Genomic DNA, 21,116 nt, shown 5'->3' on the forward strand with positions numbered 1-21,116 from the left:
GGTGGAGGATCTATCATGTTATGGGGCTGTGTGGCTAGCACAGGTACTGGAAAACTTGTTAAAGTTGAGGGCCACATGAATTCCTTACAGTACCAGGAGATTCTTGACAAGAATGTTCTAGAGTCAGTCACAAAGTTGAAGCTACGCCGGGGTTGGATTTTTCAGCAGGACAATGATCCTAAGCACCGATCAAAATCCACCAAGGAATTCATGCAGAAGCACAGGTACAATGTTCTGGAATGGCCATCCCAGTCCCCAGACCTTAACATCATTGAAAATGTATGGATTTATTTGAAGAAGGCTGTCCATGCACGGAGGCCAAGAAACCTGACTGAACTGGAGACGTTTTGTGTGGAAGAATGGGCCAAAATACCACCTGCCAGGCTTAAGGGACTTGTCTGTGGCTACAGGAGGCGTCTACAGGCCGTTATTGCAGCAAAAGGAGGCAATACTAAATATTAATGGAATTATTTCTTAGGGGTGCCCAAATTTATGCACATGCCTATTTTTGTTTGAATGCACATAAACATGTTTCTGTTTGACCAATAAAAGTTATTTCACTACTGAGATGTTTCTGTTACCATAAGGTATAACATATGTTAAAATGAAGTTGCTGCTTCAAAAGCTCAGCAAGTGACAAACTGATGCAGTGGTTTTCCTAAGGGGTGCCCAAACTTTTGCATACCACTGTAAGTATCTGTTAATACCAAAAAACTGAATTAAGGACTTCAGTGAACATATATACATGTTGCATCCGGATTGTTAAATATATTTACATTGATTGATAAATCCAACAACAATAACATCCAACACACCTCGTGCAGTATAGTCCACGTCCTATTCATCCAGTCGTATGGCCACTACTTCATTCTAAAACCTTCAACTTCAACAATCAACTCCTCCAAACAGGTGAGTAGCACGACTTTTCCTGCAAGTGTTTGGGAAATTGTTTTGACGCTGTGTGGTAAACCTCTTGATTTTCACATTGTGGACAACACAGTTCCTGATCTACCTAAGAACTACCTACTTTAACCAGAAAATAAATATGTGTGCTTTGAGCTAATATAGCATCCTGCGTTTATGTTAGCATGATAGCATTTCAGTTCATATAGGGTGCTTAACTGAATGGTGGATTTGATATTTATTTTCAGGAAACTGTTGCGAGGTGATCTGAATATAAAGAGGATAATGGGGATGCCCCCAAGTGAAAAGCTTCCAACTCTGCCCCTGAGCAGTGGATCCTCTGCAGGGCCGATGGGCCCCCACACTCATTCCATTAACCTGCAGCTAAAGCAGAGCTTAGGAAGCAGGCAATCATATTCAGCATGTTTAATTACAAAGCAAAAGAACAAGTAGTAGGTGGGCACTAAACTCACAGCCAGACTTACATCCAGGGGGTGCAAGTCTGGCTGGCTTCAGATTTGAAGTTCATTTCTGCCCCTGACTCACACAAACAGTCGATTTTAAAAGTGGCTTACAGAAGGCTTCAGGAGCATTGGGAAATCAAAATGAAGTGTTGTTATACAAGAGGGTCATACAGTCCACTCATTCTGGTCTGGAGGAGAGGACACCGTCAGGACAACATCTCTTTTTAAGGAAATAGTAACAAACTAATACCCTAGATGTTGACTAAGTGAACGACCGGAATACTTGCACCACCAGTGATGGTTAGCAAACAGTTGCAAACATTCAGCAGTTGGATATTGAGACTGATTAACATATATCTGAGTCTTGCTTGTGTGGCGGGGTGGTGTGGTGGTGTGGTGACATTTACATTATAATGGATTGGGACGGAGGACCAACAACGCCACCTGGGGACCCTAGGATATAAACATAAAAAGATCAGGACACAGGTTCAGGACTGAGGGGCAGAGACGTGTTTCAGAATAAAGTCACTTTTATTCATTGTAAATCAAAAGAAAAGGAAACTCAGGAAACAGTGCTAGATGATAAGATCGTGGGTTATAAAACAACAAGAATTACTCAGTTTTAAAATGATCTTTATTATATAATGGGATTAAAATCTTTATTTAAAATGTAACATTTAAAAGCCTGTATAAGAAAAGAAACTAATGTAAGGTGGGCTGAGCCAGTTCATGGGGTGGCAGGCTACTTCTCGTGACAGTAGGGTGCAACCAAATACTCACCAGGTGCAGCCACAGCAAACCGGTCACTCACTCGGGCTCCCCTGTGATCTTCACCACAACAAATAGTGAGGGTGACTAGCCCCCCCAATGACCGGCATTCAGTTTTACTAAAGGAAGAAGAAATAACTGAAAACAAGGTCAAACAAACAAAGGGGAATCCAAGTTAGTTACATAAAAACTAAATTATAAAGAGAATGACACCTAATGCATAATATCCTACTTTATATCTATATTTGTGGTTTATATTTTAAACATTTATATTGTTTTTTTATTGAGCTGCTGCAATGCAAGAATTCCCAAATTGGGATCAATAAAGTACCTATCTATCTGAAAGACAAAACAAGCTAACCTAATCAATATGAAAAAACTACCCAAACGATACAAGCAAAAATGCTAAAAACCTAAACAAAGCAATATAAACCAAATCTAAACAGTATAAACCAAACTGTTAAGTGGCCAACACAACAGCAGCAGCATGTGACCCTAAAAGCAATGATAAAATAAGGTTTAAAATGGCTTACCATGAGGTATACAAACATTTTAGTCTCTGGCTCTACTCACCACAGGAAGAATGAGTCACAGGACAAACAGTAAGGAAACAGCAAGTGAGCTACAAATACTAGAAGTAACTGAGAATAATATATAGAGAGAGAGCTAGCCTACCTGCACCACCGACCAAGAAGGCAGAGCCAGAGGAAGGAACAATGCCAGCCATGCAATTTATACTCTGCACTAATTAGGGGAGTGGTTGGGGGAGGAGTCAGACCCTGAGCTGCATTCACAAGCACCCCACTACACCTACTCGTATCTGGGGAAAGGATATCTTAAGCTGTTTACGAATAAAAAACTTTTAAAAAAAAACAAAAGACCAGAATTCTGTTTTTGTACAGTTTTATTTTTTCCTTTTTCATAGTTGAAATCATCAAAATGACGTAAAAACAGATAAATGATGGCTCTGAGGTGTGAAGACCTTATCCTGGACTGCACCAAGTTTGAACCCCCCTCACAGCAATGTGTTCTGCTTGTTGGTGGCCACTTCAAACAGTAAAACGATAATTTCGTACCAAAGTAATTCACTTTAACTGTTCTAAGGTCTATCAGTCAGTGTGTTTCCTGGAGAGGCTGGATGTGATGCTCATCAGCTTTATGGTGAGGTTTTAAGGCCGATTTATGGTTCAACGTCGACGTAACGCAACGACCACGCAGACGCAGCCGTGAACATTTATAGTTCTGCGTCGGGTTTACGTGACGCAATGCAATTCATCGCAGCTTCTAAAACTGACATTTTCTGACCATCAGATCCCTATTCACACTCAGAGTTGATGACCTTTCACCATAAGGTAATCCAGGTTCCGCCACCACCCTGATGTTGGGTTTGTTAAGAAGAGAACGTTTCTGGTTTCCTCACTGTGTTTTTATTAACACCAAAGAATCAATCTTTATTATAGAAGTGTTCTCAGCTGTTACCTTAAAAGGATTGTTGTGTATGCAAACTAGGTCCTGATTTTTTATTTAACAATTTATCCAAAGGAACATTGTCAAACTCAAGATAAATCCTCTGAATACTGTCCAAGCATCTAGGCAGATTCCATTCAATGGTTAAAGCAACATTAAACCAAGATTTAAAGGACATTTTAGAGATGAATTCATGTGGTTTACCTGACAAACTCTTAGTTAGTGTTATTCAGTATTTCTTTAGAGATCATAAGCATGATGGTCTGTGTTTTTCCTGCTGCAGGGCTGCAGATACTGGTTGATTTGAAAAACAGAATCTGCAAATATTCTACAAGAAAACTTGCCAACCCTACTGCTTTCCCATTTCTATATGATTAAAAGCTGAGTTTTGTTTATCAAAACTCTTGTTACTAGCTGCAACCTGCTGCCTCGTGATTCATTTAAGTACTCTTGACCTTTGAAACGGAGGAATCAAAGATGTCATGTACACTGCAGCTTTTATTCTGACGCTGGAATGCAGAGTGCAGGAACCTTTGTTTTATGAAACCTGTGGCTCTTGCAGGATTTTAACCTGTGAAGTTTTATTTCTGGCAAGAAAAACTCTGTTCCTTTGATTCAGCAGGATAGCAACTCCAAAACAAACACTCAAATGTTGATGTCCAAATCACAAAGTCATATTCAGACTTTGATCAATTATAAAAAAGCAGTGAGTCTGTAAACAAAGGCTTAAACACATTACTGTCTTCTTTTTGTCTAACACATTTAGTAAAATAGAAGGCAGAAAACAACAGCATTGTACCATCATAGAACATATCTGTCTCATTCTTCTGAAAATAGGATTTAGATATAATATTCCCCATTGTACACAAGCACCCTTCATGTATCGTCACTTCTTCAGGATTGAAACTCATTCATTATTTTTCTTCTTCATGTTGAACATACCGTATAAAAAAGGTTGACATGCACATTCCCTCCCTCCATCCTGTAGGCAGGAACGTCCCACAGCCGCAGATGAAGCGTGTTTGGCAGAGTGGATTATGGGTAAATAGCTCATTCATCATTGTGTTACCCTAATTTGTGCAAGAAGCTGAGATTCCTTCCTTTCAGCTTGTTGAAATGTTATTTGTTTTATTAGGAGAAAAGGAGTGTTTTTTAAGCTAAAGCTCTGTCTACATCCATCAATTGGAAACAGGATGTGACAAAAGAGCTTCTCATTTCTGGAGAAGACTCAATTAATAACAGCTCTGACAAGAGAATGCTTAACTAAGGACAGTGAAGTTGGGTATCTCTGGCTAAATCAATTTTTAACAATTTTCTATTTTGCATCAATTGTTTTTGTAGCAGTGCAATACTACATCAGCGGAGTCATGCTCATATATTTCTAACAAAAACAAATATCAGATCTCTGCTCTATCAGGACCAGTCTCTCAGGCAGCAGTCATAACGTTTAACACCAGAGCACATTGACCTGAGTGTGACTTTGAGCCCTGCAGGTACCCGTCCACTGGACACACTATATCAGCTCCTGTGTATTATTTACAGACCTAATAAGAAAGGAGAGCAAAAGAAGAAGCTGCTTACTCCTGAGAAGATGTCATGAAGCCAAAAGGGCTGTTAATGCAGGGGGAAACCTCCAAACTGTCCAAACCCGTCCCATCATTGGCTCTGGGGCCACCAGCCGTTCCTTATAATAATTAATATTAGTATTCTCACATCTCACACTGCAGACACCACAATGCACCACACATCATCTCTCTGTCCAAAAGCACAGAAGGTAAACTTATAATCAACTAAAATCCCAACATCCCCCCATGAGAAAAGAATAGATACACATACTCACACTCACACTCACACTCATACTCACACACACACACACACACACACACACACACACACACACACACACACGCACACAAATGCTGATTTAAAAAGAGACAGTGATAAAATAAAAAAATCAACAAATGCACTTTTTGAGAGAAGACAATGAAAAAGTCTAAATGAATCCCATAAATGTATGAAAGGAAGCCAAAGCCTTAGCTTACACACAGACCACACACACCTACACACTACAGGAAATAAACTGATTTAAAAAAAACTAAACCCCATGAGTCTTTGGGCTCTGTTGATGCTCCAACATTGGGTTTTCAGCAATGATTTTGATCACTGATGATGTCAATCAGTTTACCCGCCCGGCTTCCTGATCAGAGTCCAGTGGAGTGTCTTGTAAAAAAGTAACTGGAAGAAACTACCCTTCTTATAAGGGTCAAAGGTCAAAGGTCATGGGTGAAGGAGCAGTCGGTGCAGGTGACCAAAGACTAAAAGAAGGGAAGACTGCTATCATTTCACCCAGACAGCAGCCACTGCTGCCCTCCTGTACCAAAAGGAAAAGATAAAGAGAACAGAAGAGAGGAAGGAGGGATGGTGGACAGAGGGAGGGACAGAGGGAAAGACAGAGAGAGAGACAGAGGGAGGGACAGAGAGGGCGATGGACAGACAGAATGTGGAGGGTGGGGCTAGCTAGCGATTGTTCTTGGCGGCCTCCTTGGCAGCCACAATGAGAGGAGTCATGCTGGAGAGGGGCTTCGCCATCTTCAGGAACTGATGCTGAAGAGAGAGAGGGAACGAGAAAAATAGAGGACAGGGAGGGAGAAAGGAGGAAGAGGGAACATAGGGGGTAGGATAATATGGAGAAAAAAGAGAGATATCAGTTTATCGGTTCACTGTGTAAAGAATTTTTCAATATTTTCAAATGAGTTTCATCATTCAGGTTGAATTGGATTCAAAGTAAATAAAAAGCTGCCCTGATGTTTAAAATGATCAAATGAAAAGATTCTCCTGTTCTGCAGCTCAGCACATCATTTACACTCTTCTTTCTGACTCCACACACAGTTCCCCTTCACACCATACATGTTTGTGTGCGAGTAATGAATCAATCAATTGCTTCAGATATGCAATATATCGTACGATTGTCTATAGTAAATGCAATATAAATCACATATTTACTAAGATTTTTCAAATAGCAAAGAAACTAGTCCATACCCATACCAGTTACATTTGATTTGCGTTTCAAAATTCAATTCATAAAGATGTTGTTATCTGTTTTTAAATATTTGCTTTGATTAAGAACCAAATTTGTAGTATATAAGTTATGCATTGTAAGGTCCAAAAATGAGTGCTATAAAGTTCAATAAGTCATAATCACTCTCTAATATGTATTTTCCTGTAAAATATGTCCTTTAAACAACTGTTATATATGATTTTCACCAAAAATATATTTGATAGGATTACACTTAAACACATTGTGATGCTGTTTTAATAGCTAAACAGATATGAAACAATTCACGTAACTCAGTAAAGACTGACGTTGTTAAAGTTATTAGCTCTGTTATTAGCCAGCAGCATGTGTTGCCCACAGGCTGCTAACAGCTAACAGCTATTACAGCTCACAGCTCACAGCTAACGCTAACTTGCTGTACGCTTATCGAGCCATTTATTTGGCCGTTAACACACAGAAAGTTTGCTCGGCAAGTTTTGGCAGGGCTGTTCCCAACAAACTTTCAAATTGTACAACTAAACAGAACACTAGAATGTGTTTCTGAAAATAGGTGAGAAATTGACTATGAATCAACCTTTAAAGGGTTATTTCATACAACAGCTGAGTCATGGTAAAGTTACACAACTCGGTTACACCTCCCACCATTATGTCTGTCTGTCTGTCTGTCTGTCTGTCTGTCTGTCTGTCTGTCTGTCTGTCTGTCTGTCTGTCTGTCTGTCGCGCCACACACACACACACACACACACAGCTGTACCTGCAGCAGCTCTTTAGCAGAGCCTCTCTTCTCCACGTCCATCTCCAGACACCGGTTCAGAAAGTCTCTAAAGGTCGTCGACAGCTTCTCCGGATTCTGCAGCTCCGGTGTCCCATTGGTTGCTATGAGATACAGCGCCTAGGCAACACACACAAGTTAGCAACATGTTAGTTTGCATGCAGCATGATTCACACGACTATGTATAGAACATATATGTCTGTGCCATACAGTTTAGAGAAAAACACTGTTATTAATATGTACCCTGATGATCTGAATATAACACTCTGATGATGACACAGTCCAGTTTTATACCCTGTTGTCCTTTCAGCCTTTATGCCCTTATATTTAGTCCCTAAATGTAGTTTAACCCTACTTTTTCAAATGTAGTTTCCGAAGAGATATTGTCTTCTGCTGAGCCTGATATTTGCTGTAGGAATTGGAGGAGGTTTACTGTAAACGCATATTGACTTTCTCTATGTTTTGCAGCTTCTATATCTACTCCTACAGCTCCTCTTCCTCCCTCCTGCAGTCACCACACTCTCACCCTGAGGGGGTTCTCGTTCAGGTACGGCGGCTCCCCCTCCACCATCTCTATGGCCATGATGCCCAGGGACCAAATGTCCACTTTGGGGCCGTAGGCTTTGCGGGTCACCACCTCTGGAGCCATCCAGTATGGAGTCCCGACCATGGTGCTGCGCTTACTCTGCTCGGGAGTGATCTGAGCGCAGAACCCAAAGTCAGCTGGAGGAGAGAGAGAACAAAGTGAGTTTTTATGCATAAACAATGATGAAAGGTCACCTTGGCTTGGATTTACCGTCAATCTGTAACAGATACAGCCACGGAAAAATTAAGAGACCACTTCAGCATTATAATTCTCGCTTGTTTTATTATTTATAGACATGTCTTTGAGTTAAATGATTATCATTTTTTTTATTATATTCTATAAACTACTGACAACATTTCTCTGTGTTGGAATTCAACAGACACTGGAATGGCTGCCATACATGTAGAGATAAAGATTTAAGAAAAAGTGGTCTCACTCAGCTGTATATCATATATGTGATATAATTAAAAGGTTTAGCTTGAAGTTCATGCACTTGTTTGAGATCATTGACAACCAAACACACTGAAGTGGTAGGTCAGTGCAGCCTTTCTCAAAGTGGGTGCCGCGGCACACTGGGGTGCCCCCTGACTGTGTCAGGGGTGCCGCCAAAAAAATTACGTATTCTGACATAATAAAAAAAAAAAAAATCCCCCCAAAATTTTTTTAAAATTTGAATACATAAATACATAATTTGACCTACTAATGGATTACTAACATTGTAAATTAATGTTGATAATATATATAATTTTTATTTAAAAAAAATTTAAATGTAAAAATCTGACTCGCGGACCCGCCCACCGGGGTCAGATACCAGCGCAGCGCATTGTTTGATTTAACTGCGAAAATACATTTAATTTCAAAAAGAGCAAGGAACAAGCAACAACAGCATGGATCGTTTTTTTAAAAGAAAAGCCCCACAAGAACCGGACATGATTGACTGTAACATGGAGCCTCAGCCTGCATGAGAGCCTTCGTCCACCAGCCCTGAGTCTGCATCATGGCTTGTTTGTGTAAGTGTGAGAGCGTGCCTGCGCTCTGCGTGCACGTCGACCTCTCTCTCTCTTCCTCTCTCATTGTGGATTATTGTGTGTGTGTGTGTGTGTGTGTGTGTGTGTGTGTGTGTGTGTGTGTGTAGGTGCGCGGATGGCACGGATGGAAACACGGATGGAAACAAGGACTATGATGACATTTTTAAAACCTGCATCTTTTTCTTATCTTATTCATTGTATCTCATTTTATTTATTTGTTGTCATGTCTACCCCCTTTATTTTATTTTAACTGCATCCGACACTTCATTTGAGTTCTCCTGGTCTCAATTTGTTGTTGAGTTCTTGCTTACTTCTTGTGGTTTTATGACATTTGTGACTGGTTTATTGTTTAGTGAAGCACTTCTGTGTTTTTAAAGGTGCTGCTAGATAAAGTTCCTATAAAGTTGTTATTATCATTATTATTATTCACAGTTCGTGTTGCACTTTACTGTCCCGTCTAAATAAACAGGGCATTTGCATTTATGTTTAGGCTATGCAGTTATGTAGTGTCGTTGTTAATCATATTTTACATTGGGTTGCCTTGGGATTTTATGCACTTTTGAAAGGTGCCCTGACTGAAAAAAGTTTGAGAAAGGCTGGGTTAGTGCATAAAATGAAGAGAAAACCAACACATCGTCAGTAAATCATGCAGCCAGTGGGCCAAAAGTGTCAATAAACACACCTAGTTGGCCCCTTGGAAACATTTTAAAATGTACCACTTAATATTTGCAATAATCATTATTTATCATTTTCATGTTGAATTTAGAAATGTCAGGAAAATCCCAGCTAATCTTTAGTTTTGTTCTCTGTCCATGGTGGTAGACTCAACTTGAATACTGGTCACAATAGAATCAGAGCGACCTCTGCTGGTCATCACACACTCCTACAACAACAATCCTACCCAACCTCAGAGCAACAGTGGTGTACAATAGCTTAAGAAGTTATACATGTCTCATAATAAATACACATGATGTCAACTGCTGTTGACTCACTGAGTTTCACGGAGCCGTCCATGCCCAGCAGGATGTTGTCGCTCTTAATGTCTCGATGGATGACCTGGTTCGAGTGGAGGAACTCCAACGCCTGGAGACACTGAGACACAGACAGACAGGGAGAAAAATATGAATATTAAATCAGATAAATACAGTCAAGACACATCATTATACACTTTAAATGTTTAGACCGAGACAGAATGATGACAGTGATGAGGTCACAGTGAGCCTTAAAAACTAATTTCCAACCCAGATGGCTTCCCATGTCTTACCTCTCTGCACACAGCAGCTATCTGGGCTTCATCCATGCAGGTCTCCGTGACGACGTCAGTCAGCGAACCTCCGGCCAGGTACTCCATCACCACCCACAGCTCGTCTCCCACCAGGTAACTATGGGAAACATCACACACATGCAGGAATAATATGAACTACATGATTGTATTTCAATAACACCCAGACATTTCCTCAGACATCAGACCCTATATTAAACATTTCGGCTTCAGATTTGCTACTGGGTTTTTCTATTCAATTAATGTAGTTTAATACGTCTTGTTTGCACAATAAGGATAACATAAAATATATGAAATTCAAAAATAATAATAAAATGAATAACAGTATTATCTAATAAAGTAAAATAGATGTTCTGTGCATTGTGATCATACAGTATTTAACCCCAGTGGTAAGGCTCATTTCCCCTTTTTTTGTTAGACTTTGGAAATCAACTGTTTCCAAATGTTGGTAAGAACACCTCCTTAATATTTCTGTAGTTTTCACATTTTGTTAGAATGTCTACTTGTGTCTCTACAACTCCCAGTGTCAGCGCCGCCTGAAACATGTTCACTCCTGACAACACTCACGCCTGCACAGTAAATCAGAGAGAGTTAAATGTTGTTTCCATGGGGATGACAGCATTATCACCAGTCTTGCTGGTGGTCCTCCATGTCTCTCAGGACAGACGGGTAACTATGGTAACTAGACACCTACTCCATAAATGTCTAGAGTGTTGGCAGCAACACTGAACATGATATAGCCTTACATCGGGGTTCAGTGTGGACAGTTCCCACTGATCCTCAAACATCCCCCATGTTTCCAGGGAATGTTTGCTCTCTCATTGTCCTGCAGATTGTGTTTTTCAACTTGCTTCACATATTTACTAGGTTCAGTATATTTAAAGAAGGATGCCAGAGGAGGGTGATCTGATATGTGTGTGTGTGTGTGTGTGTGTGTGTGTGTGTGTGTGTGTGTGTGTGTGTGTGTGTGTGTGTGTGTGTGTGTGTGTGTGTGTGTGTGTGTGTGTGTGTGTGTGTGTGTGTGTGTGTCTCTAACCTGTCTAGGTAGTTGACGATGTTTGGATTCTTATTTTCCCTCATCACCAGAATCTCGTTGATGATCAGCTCCTTCTTGGGCTGCTGCTGCAGGTTCATCTGTTTAATGGCCACCTGAGGGAGGAAAGGGAGGTTGGACTCTCATAACTATGCTAATAAGTCACACATATTTCAAGAGAAACTGAGAGCAGAGAGGTTGGGGGGTACAATAAAGGAAAGACAGATATATGGGTAAATGAAAAGAGAAAAATAAGGTTGGATGGAATAAATGAAGTAAAGTAAAAAGTAAATGTAAAAGAAGTGAAGACAGACAGACAGATAGACAGACAGACAGACAGACAGACAGACAGACAGACAGACAGACAGACAGACAGACAGACAGACAGACAGACAGACAGACAGACAGACAGACAGACAGACAGTGAGTCTGAGGCAGTGAAATGATGAAGTGAGCGCTCAGGTGTTCCTCAGAGACCCTGAGCAGGCTGATCCCGGGAGACCAGCTGAGCTCCTCTGAAATGAACCTGGACTTCCCAGCTGGTAAATCCTGGTACTGACACAATGTTCTCACTAAATGCTCTCTGCTTCAATATCGGTCCCTCAGAAAGATCTCAAGCATCTCCCTTAACCCCTCAGCTTTTCAAAAGAGTGGTTCACTTTATTCCTCTATAAGAACCTGCTACAGAGTCTGGTCCTTCAGCTTCCATTACACTGGCCTCTGTTGTCTGTACTGACCCTTCTGACAGAGGTGTCCAGGATTTTAGATATAAAGCTAGAGGTCACATGTGTTTACAGCTCGATCAGTATAACAGGAATCCTCATTGGTTCAACTAACCTGGCCTCCTAAGTAAGGAATCACCCCAAGCTGAGAGGCAAGACACATAACAGAAAGTTCTGATTCTGATATTAACTTTAAGGCTGTAGAGTGTCAGAGACTGAGTGTCACAGCATATGTTTCCCTTGACTCTCCGCTGTGAGTCCAGTTCTCTCTGAGCAGCTCCTCTCTGCTGTACTGAGCCACAATTCATCAGCTACAATTAATGGAGCGCATACATCACGCCTTCTAAAGTCTACTCTGGAGAAATATCTCATGGATCTGTACCAGACCCCCTTCCAGATGTGTGTTCAGCTGTTAAACCAAATGGAGTAAAAACATTTGTAATATCTTTAGACATACACTGATAACCTGTCTTTTTGGTCTGGAATTTCAATATCCTATGGTTTTGATCTAATCTTGATTATTTATTTTTAATGTATGACTTATTTAATTCTATTTCATTAACATTTTACTACTTTCAACATCCTGTTTTTGTTCAAAAACCAGATTCCTCCGTGGATTAATCTCCACTCTAATCGGGCGGGTCTTCCCCCTGTAAGCGGAGCACTGCAGGAGGACAGAGCACATAGGAGACACACACACCTCCTGTCCTGTGGCGATGTCTATCGCTGTGTACACCGTCCCAGATGCCCTGTGGACGCACAGCAGATACACATCATGTCAGACAGATTTACCGTAACATCGATTTCAGTGATTTGAGCTGCTGCACACTGTAGAGGAGAACCTTTTTAATCTAGTGTGGGTAAATGGTCAGAGCCCCAGCCTGCGTGAAATCTAAAATAGTGCTGATAACTCATTATCTGGCTTTTTATTGAGTAAAAAACATGTTGAATGTTCAATGCTTTACATTTTCTTTATTAAAGAGACAAGAATTTGGTGTGATTTTGGCCCTTGTGCTATTGAAATTGGGAAACTGACCTGTGATAGACTGGAAAATCTTGCTGCGTTATCAGATGTAACGCTGGGTTTAGAATATTAAAGATTCTTAAAGAGTAATATTACACATGCAGCTTCACTTTTCTTTTCTGTCAATCGTCTGAAATCTTTCTGTGCAGTGTGATGCTACACTTTAATCTGACATGAGCTTTGAGTAAGTGAACTGATCTCAGGAGCCCCAACATTTCAACTCAACATCCTTATCACTCACCCCTGTCCAATCTTCTCAAAGCGTGTATATTTCTTCTTGGGGTCTCCCACACTTACAATGGTCCCTGAGAAAGACAGACAAAGAAGACTCTCTTATTGACTGGTGGTAACAGTAAGGTGAGAGGAGACAGGAAGTCAGGCCCTGTGATGTCCTGTTCACTGCACCTAGGAATCCGAATGGATAGAACAGCTGACTTTCTATCCATCCACATTCTGCTCCATGGTCATCACACTCAGGTCAATGCAGCATGCTGACTGGGGGGGGGAGAGCAAAGAGAGAATAGGAACTACACAGAGAATGATGGACAGAAGGGAGGAGACAGAGAAATGTACAGAAAATCAAGCACAGGTTTAGAAACAGGAAGTAAACATGATGAAAGGAAGAACAGTAGTAAAACTGAAACAGCTCAGACACTAAGAAACAGACAGAAAGAAATCAAGGAAAGAAAAAAAAACAAGGAGGGGTGAAAGGCGGAAAGTAATGGCTGAGGCTCAGTGGGATGGTGCGCTGATCTTCAGATCAGGAGAGCGCTGGTTCAGTCCCCACTTCAGTCAGCATGATATTGTGTTCCTGGGCAAGACACCTCACCCCAAATGTCTCCTGTGGGGATTGTCCAGTGACATGTAATGTAAGGAAGTAAAGAGATGGCTGAAGTTACAAGAAGACATGACAAGGACAGAAAATATTCAGAAAGTAGAAGAAAAAAAAAGAAAGAAAGAAAGAAAGAAGGAGGCACGGAGAGAGGGTCGGCTCTGTGTGCAGCTCAGTAATCAGAGTCCACAAGCGGAGAGTGATTAGAGGACAAAACTCGGTCTCTCTGTAACCACAGGAGACTGGACAATGGAGAGAGAGGACCACCAATCAGACGTGAGGATTGAACATTGGGGGCGGGGACAGGGGATATCAGGTCTGTCAATCAGAGATACAGACAGACAGGCAGTATCCTGGTCTTACCAGCAGAGGGAGATCTGATCACATCTGGACAGGCGTGGGGCATGGTTCAGAAAATATACAGGCTTAATGACAAATACACAGCAACAGGTCAATGTGTGTGTGTGTGTGTGTGTGTGTTGGGGGGGGGGGCTGTTAAGTGTGGTGTACCACCGTCCAACTATACCACCATTTAATTATCGGGAACAAATGGCAATAACAATTACACATTTTTTAGTTCTGATCTAGGGTCTATGGGGTAAAAGGTAAAGGTGACGTGCCATCCCTGATTTTTTTGGAGCTTCAGAAGGAGAGGCAGCAGGACTTTGAGAGCAGAACCACTCACTACAATTCTTACTCAACTGTGTTTGAGGACTCACTGCACTTGATAAACGTTATTATTTAAACTTTTAACAAGATACTTTGGAAGTTTTTGCATTATGTAACATTTTTCACAGCCCACACGACATGCCTCTGTGTGCTAAAGAAGCTTTATTATTTATGACATGAACGCCTACAATAAATAAAGTCTTTTTATTTGGAATAAGCACAGCCTTGTGTTGGCAGATCAGGAATAAGGAATATACCCAAGAGATGGTTATTGAATTATACATTATTATATTTAAATAAGTATGATATGGGCCAATAACAGTCTATATCATTATTTCTCACTCGCTCGTTTCTGAGTTTTGCTCATTAATAAAGTAATGAAATATTTGCTGAGATCCGCACCATTCTGCCTGAAATAAACTGTCACCTCCTTTGTGAGAGAAACGTGTGATGAGCCTATAAAGAGAGAGCGATGAAACCAGCACACAGGGTGTAAAGGACTCTAAATATAGCACTCAGGGACTCGCTGAACTCAGAATCCTGACTTCACAAGAAACTGTGGAGGATGATGGTGTTTTATACAAAAATATACGATATGATGGATTCTAACCACGTTCATAATGTCCACTGCTCATTTGTTGGAATCCCTTTACATTTCTGCAATTCTAGTTTTAGATTTTAAGCAGATATTCAGAACCTAGCTGTAGCGTTCGGATCCTGATTCAATTAGTTTTAAAGGAATAAATGTAGAATTCTGGTTCACCAGTCTTGAAGTCACTATTCTTTTTAATGTGTATTTGTCTTGGCTGAGATATTTGAATGTGTTGTTCTACAACTTAAATGAAGACAGCAAAATCTCCTTGGTACATTCTGGAGCTTTGGTGTGGTGGTTAATAACATCTGGCTGAAGGAGAATTCAGGGGATGTCGGGGCATTAAACGTTTCACTATTCAGCCTTTGCAGACACGTGTTTATACTCATGCTCCTGCAACTATTCTAACTCAGATTTTTCAACTTGTACATTTAGATTTGAGACTACCGTATGACTCCTGGCTGCATCAGGACCCACTCAGAGACAAGGAGGACAGCATGCAGCTCCTTTATACACTGAACTTCTGGCCTTTGCATTTAAGCCTCATAAAGGTGTTGTTAATTCTATAAGATGCTCTTATTGAACAACACATGTAAGGATCATACACGCTTTAGTTACCCAAAGAAAAAATGGAAAAGCCCACTGACTCTTTGATGAGGGAACCAAGGCAGAAGGGTGAGTCCTGAAGGGGCTAGACTTGTGGTACCCTCATCTAGTAGATGTTTTTTGAGTAGATGCCTGAAATAAGGTCTGTTAAGAAAAGCTAAAGAGATGTTCATGTTTTGTCGACATTGTCATGCACTGTTATGCTAGTTCTTCAGCTTTAAGCCCTTTAGTGGAGCGGAGGGGAACCACACTGTGACACAGCTGTTTCACTGTGGCGTGTTTGCAATCTAAAATGACTGGTAATACATATTTTACAAGGACAAAATACTTTAATGACGATAACGTTGTTAAATATCTATCTATTACATTCTGTTATTGTATATTTAATTATATTTACATGAACAGAATCCTGCCTTTACCTGGTCCCTTTCAACATCCATGCATAATTTAGCTTATTGAGTTTATTTATTTTACTTGCACTACTTGTAGACTGGTCTAGCAACCTGCACTATTTTACTCTTAATTCATCCTACTCTGGTTTTTTTTATTTCTTATTTTATTATTGTGTCTTATGTTGCACGGTTCGAGGAGTTCAGGACCTAACTACACTGTAGCTACAGAGCATATGATAATAAAAACCCTTGAACTTTGAACCTATATATCAATACAGATAGTATGAAACCAGCCAGAAGTGTATCGACCTGAAGATACCCAGTGTCTACAGCTACGAGGTGCGTTTGAGTGTCAGCAGCCTTACGTAGTTTCTCCAGGATCTCCTCGTCTGACATCTTCTTCTTCCTGGTTTTGTCCTGGGGGCGGGGCACAGAGGGCCCGGGGGCTGGGCTTGCACTGGGGGGGCTGCTGGGTGCTCCTTCTGCAGCGGGGGCAGGGGTGGCAGAGGCCGTCGGCATGGTGATGGGGGAGGTTGCAGCATCTTTGGTGGGAGGAGGGGGGAGCGGCTCGATGACTGAGCGAGTGTATATCTGAAAGTTCAAATATGTGGAATTAAATCAGTGTTGAGGAAATACTTTACATAGTATTTAAACAATCTGCTTTCTCTACAGGTGTTCTAGATGGAGTAAACAGATCCATCCAGGATTTGGGTTGAAGGGTTTCATAGAAAACCAACATTTGTCCACCATCATAGTCCATACAGGATAAAATAATCCATCAAACACTATATCTGAGCAATGAAAACCAGCAGTCAGGAGGACCACGTGTAGTTTGGAATTATTTTTTTTTGTGTGTGTGCGTGCGTGCGTGCGTGCGTGCGTGCGTGCGTGCGTGCGTGCGTGTCAGGGCTGGAAATGAGCACCCGCCACGCACCATATGCGGGTGGATTTGTATGCTGGCGGGTATATTGTGTCACTTTACCAGCCACTGTGGCGGGTAATACTTTTCAGTCTTATCTGATCGAATTCGCCTATCATACATGGGTCATACGCATGACAGCTACACTTTCCACAACCATACAGTCAGATCCGGCTTCTGATTGGGCCGAAGCAGCGTGAGAATGAGACTCCGACTCCTTATCCACAATTATTACTCCATGCTTAAATCAAAGTAGGCTAATCAAAGTGGAACTATTTGTTGCGGAGAGATAAAGAATGTTGCAGGAGGCTACCTAAACCTGCGGCCATCACAGGATAGCTGCTAGTTTAAACCAAAAATGTGGCGTTACATCACCGGGGTGAAAAGACCCGCCGAGGAGAGTGTACAGGAGGGGTGGATAGTAGACCGAAAAAAAGGCTAAGCGCTTTTTTAATGAGAGATGGCGAACAACAGATCGTGACAGGCTGGTGTACGAGGAAACGAGCCAGACCATGTACTGCTCAGCCTGTTGTCAGTACGCATCGGACGCTCACAGGTCAAACAACTTCATCGTGGGGACAAAAAAACAGAAATTGGAAGCCATGAAGGACCACGAGTCATCTAAATGTCATGTTCACGTCCTGAAAATAGCTAGTTATGTAACATTTGGAACTGGGACATTGAGGTTGACAGAATTGTTCTGTACTGTTGTGTGGACTCAGGGTTTAACATGCTGAACTGTGCTGACTTCTCTCAAAGTTTTCTCGCTGATGTTTTGGAGATCATCCTTTTCTATGAAGCATCTTGGATCTTGGATGGTTTGATGCACTGTCTATGCCTATGGTTTGTATTTGTAATGGTTGCACGTGGCTTGTGCTTGTGTTGTCTGTGACTGAAAGTGTTAACCTTTTCCTGAGGAAATAGGTAAATGTATGAAGTTTAATGGCACAATGTTTCCCAGAATAAACATTACTTAACATGGCAGATACTTGTGTATTGTTTATGATATCATATGCAGTAAGAGTGTAACATTTGCAATTCAGTTCCTTGGTAGCACCTACTTATTGTAGAATCAATTCTGATGAAAAACTAGTTGGTAGGCCTACTGATTAGAAAAACATAATATACCCTATTATATTGTAAACATTAACGCATCTATATATTACGTATAAAAAGTGGCTAGTAAAAAAGAATCCACCAGCCACAGTGGCCGGTGGGCAAAAAAGTTAATTTCCATCTCTGGTGTGTGTGTGTGTGTGTGTGTGTGTGTGTGTGTGTGTGTGTGTGTGTCCTTACTGATTTGGTGTGTTCTGGCCGAGGGGCGATCACCGGTGGGGGCTCAGCCTCATCTTCATCGTCGTCTTCGGATACGGTTGCTATGGCAGGCGTCTCCGACACGGCCTTGGAGCCCTGCGTGATGTCAGAGGGACAGAGAGGGCGGAGCCTCAGTGACATCACGGTCACATGAGCCAACATGAGACCCATCATCGCTTCCTGCTGTCACAAACTCTTCTTCTACTACTTCATCCTCTCCTCATGCGGAGAAGTCCTCCAGACCTCCCCCCCTTCTTCTCTGCTCCTTTACCCCCCCTGAATTCAGGGTTCTGTCCTTCCTGGCCCTCTTTCTCTCTCTCTCTCTCTCTCTCTCTCTCTCTCTCTCTCTGTCTACACCCTTTCTCTCGCCGTCCTCTACTCATCACTGTTGATGTCTGGAAGCTCTCATCCTGTCTGCATCCTGATGCTACGGTCACACTTCCTCCCTTCCATCTCTCACAGCTCCTCTCTGCTCTGTCTCTCTCTGACGGTCTGATGCTCGGCTGCTGGCCAAGCTGCAGAGACAGGGAGACGAGGAGAGGAGGAAAAGATGCTGAATCACAATGCAGAGAGAGCGAGAGAGAGAGGTGTGGCATCATCGTCATCTCCTCCTCCTCCTCCTCCTCCTCCTCACCTTCACAGTTTTGTTTAAAGGCACTTTCCAGACATTTGCACTGCAGCAAAACAAAGCCTTCTCATCTGTTCCAGAACCAAACATGGACTTTCATGTGTGTCGTGCAGGTGCTCCGACATTGGAAATGCATTGCTGATGTTCCACAGCTAGAACACACTGGAGTCTGGAAGAACTGTCTTCATATAAATCACAAATGTTTTCCATTGAATTCATTTTGAATTACAGGATTCTATTTCTGGGTTTGGAGCTCTTTGGATTTATATCCAGTATTACAGAGCTGTTTGGGCGTGCAGCTTTTGTGGTAGCATTATGACTGTGTGCAAAGCTAAGATTCCAACTGATAGCAGTAAAACTACATTTACTGAACACTGAATACTTTCATTCGAGTTAATTTAGTCAACTGATAACACTTAAATACTAGTACTTCTGTGAGCTTGTGAAAGCAGGATCAGAACACTTTCTGACCCACTGCATATAATAAATAAATACACGCTCAGTGAACCTGTGCAACATCTGGATTAGAGGTCAGCAGCAGCAGGGCCCGAGCCTCACAGATGAGGAAGGATCTCAGAGAAACAGCCTTCAGCCTCTTTCTCTCCTTCACACTCTGCTCTCTTTTAGATATATCCTCCTCTCACCTCTGTGTCTGTCTCATCTCACCCCATCAGGTACCCCCCCTCTCCCCCTTGTCTTGTCACACTGTAGATTAAAGCTCAACTCCTCTCTTCACTGCCTGTCATCCAGGCAGACTACATCTAGTTTCCAGACTCTTCAACAGAAGCTCCCCTTATCTTAGCTGACCCTTGCTCACCTTAAGGACTCTTAAAAGTAAGAATAAAAAGTAACAGTAAAATCAGAAGCCTAGAGGTGTTGTTAATGAGCCTGTTGGAGGGAATCTGAAGCTCTCTGTGCACCTCCCCTGGGCTCCAGAGTTGAATGAGCTGTTCCATATCGACAATAGAATTAGTTTAACCTTATAAAGTATTATAATATATGACAACTTAGTATACTGGTTTTATTGAGCTTTAATCATTCCATTACTGACACCTTTGATTTAGTTAAGTCAAACTAAACACCATGTTGTTTTACTTTACATTTTCTGAATTTTCATTGTCAAAATTGACTTTATTTTTGCTTGTATACTTTTTTGTTTCCAGTTCAACTGTGGTAAACATAGCAATACCAGAGTGTTTTGTTGTTTCCTAATTTAGTTTAGGAATTCAATATGGACTGAAGTTTATGGTTTGGGGCAATACGCACTACGAGTGTACTAACAGTTCGCCTCATTTAATTCTCACAATCAAACTAAACATCTACAACACTGCACGTGTGCATGCTTGAGACAAGGTTTTGCATGTATGGTGTAAAAGCTGATTTCTAATTTCAACATGAAAAATTGTAATTCATTCTAAGCTGAGAGGTGAAAGCTACATGTATGGTACCCCCGCAGCCTGAGCCGTGCTCTCCCGCTGTATGCCTGCTGCAATGCAACAGGAGCAATAGTATTGCTTCTTATTGACATATCTACAAAACTGACGAGATATTGTCTTTTTTACTTAATTGACAATATTATATAAACAGCTATATACAACTCTGAAAAAAATCAAGACAGCACTGCAGCATTATCAGTATGTATGTGAGTTAAATGATTCTTATATTTTTTATGGTATTCTATAAACTACTGACAACATTTCTCTGTGCTGGAATTCAACAGACACTGGAATGGCTGCCATACATGTAGAGATAAAGATTTAAGAAACATGTGGAGTGGGCTATTCATTTTTTCTGGAGCTGTATATAGTTAAAATTCAGAACATGTTTGAATTTCTTGTAGCTATGATCAGGACTGATGTCGGTTAAAAAATAAGACTCAGTGAAAGTGGAAATGACTAATGGCAAAATGCCTTTGAATAATAAGTGAAATTCAATGAAAATTCAGTCTGATAATTAAGAGTAATATTCAGAACATTACAGAACCTGCCCATAGTCCTTCCTTCCAGATATTATTATGACCGCTTCACAATTACTTATTCTATCTATGTCACTCCTCCTGA

The 21,116-nt window shown here is 41.2% G+C and overlaps 1 protein-coding gene across 1 annotated transcript in view; it reads right to left on the bottom strand.

Moving 5' to 3' along the window:
* Window positions 1-3,021: 3,021 nt before the first annotated feature.
* Window positions 3,022-21,116, bottom strand: part of pak1 (p21 protein (Cdc42/Rac)-activated kinase 1) — a 22,111-nt gene continuing 4,016 nt past the window's right edge. The window contains 10 exon segments of the mRNA XM_063906798.1: window positions 3,022-6,206; window positions 7,412-7,549; window positions 7,956-8,152; window positions 10,036-10,135; window positions 10,308-10,425; window positions 11,362-11,474; window positions 12,781-12,829; window positions 13,346-13,409; window positions 16,561-16,786; window positions 18,411-18,524. Coding sequence (XP_063762868.1) covers window positions 6,120-6,206; window positions 7,412-7,549; window positions 7,956-8,152; window positions 10,036-10,135; window positions 10,308-10,425; window positions 11,362-11,474; window positions 12,781-12,829; window positions 13,346-13,409; window positions 16,561-16,786; window positions 18,411-18,524 — 1,206 coding nt within the window. The 3' untranslated portion in view covers window positions 3,022-6,119.

Source organism: Eleginops maclovinus, chromosome 18 (genome assembly GCF_036324505.1).
Source record: "Eleginops maclovinus isolate JMC-PN-2008 ecotype Puerto Natales chromosome 18, JC_Emac_rtc_rv5, whole genome shotgun sequence".
NCBI classification, from domain to species: Eukaryota; Metazoa; Chordata; class Actinopteri; order Perciformes; family Eleginopidae; genus Eleginops; species Eleginops maclovinus.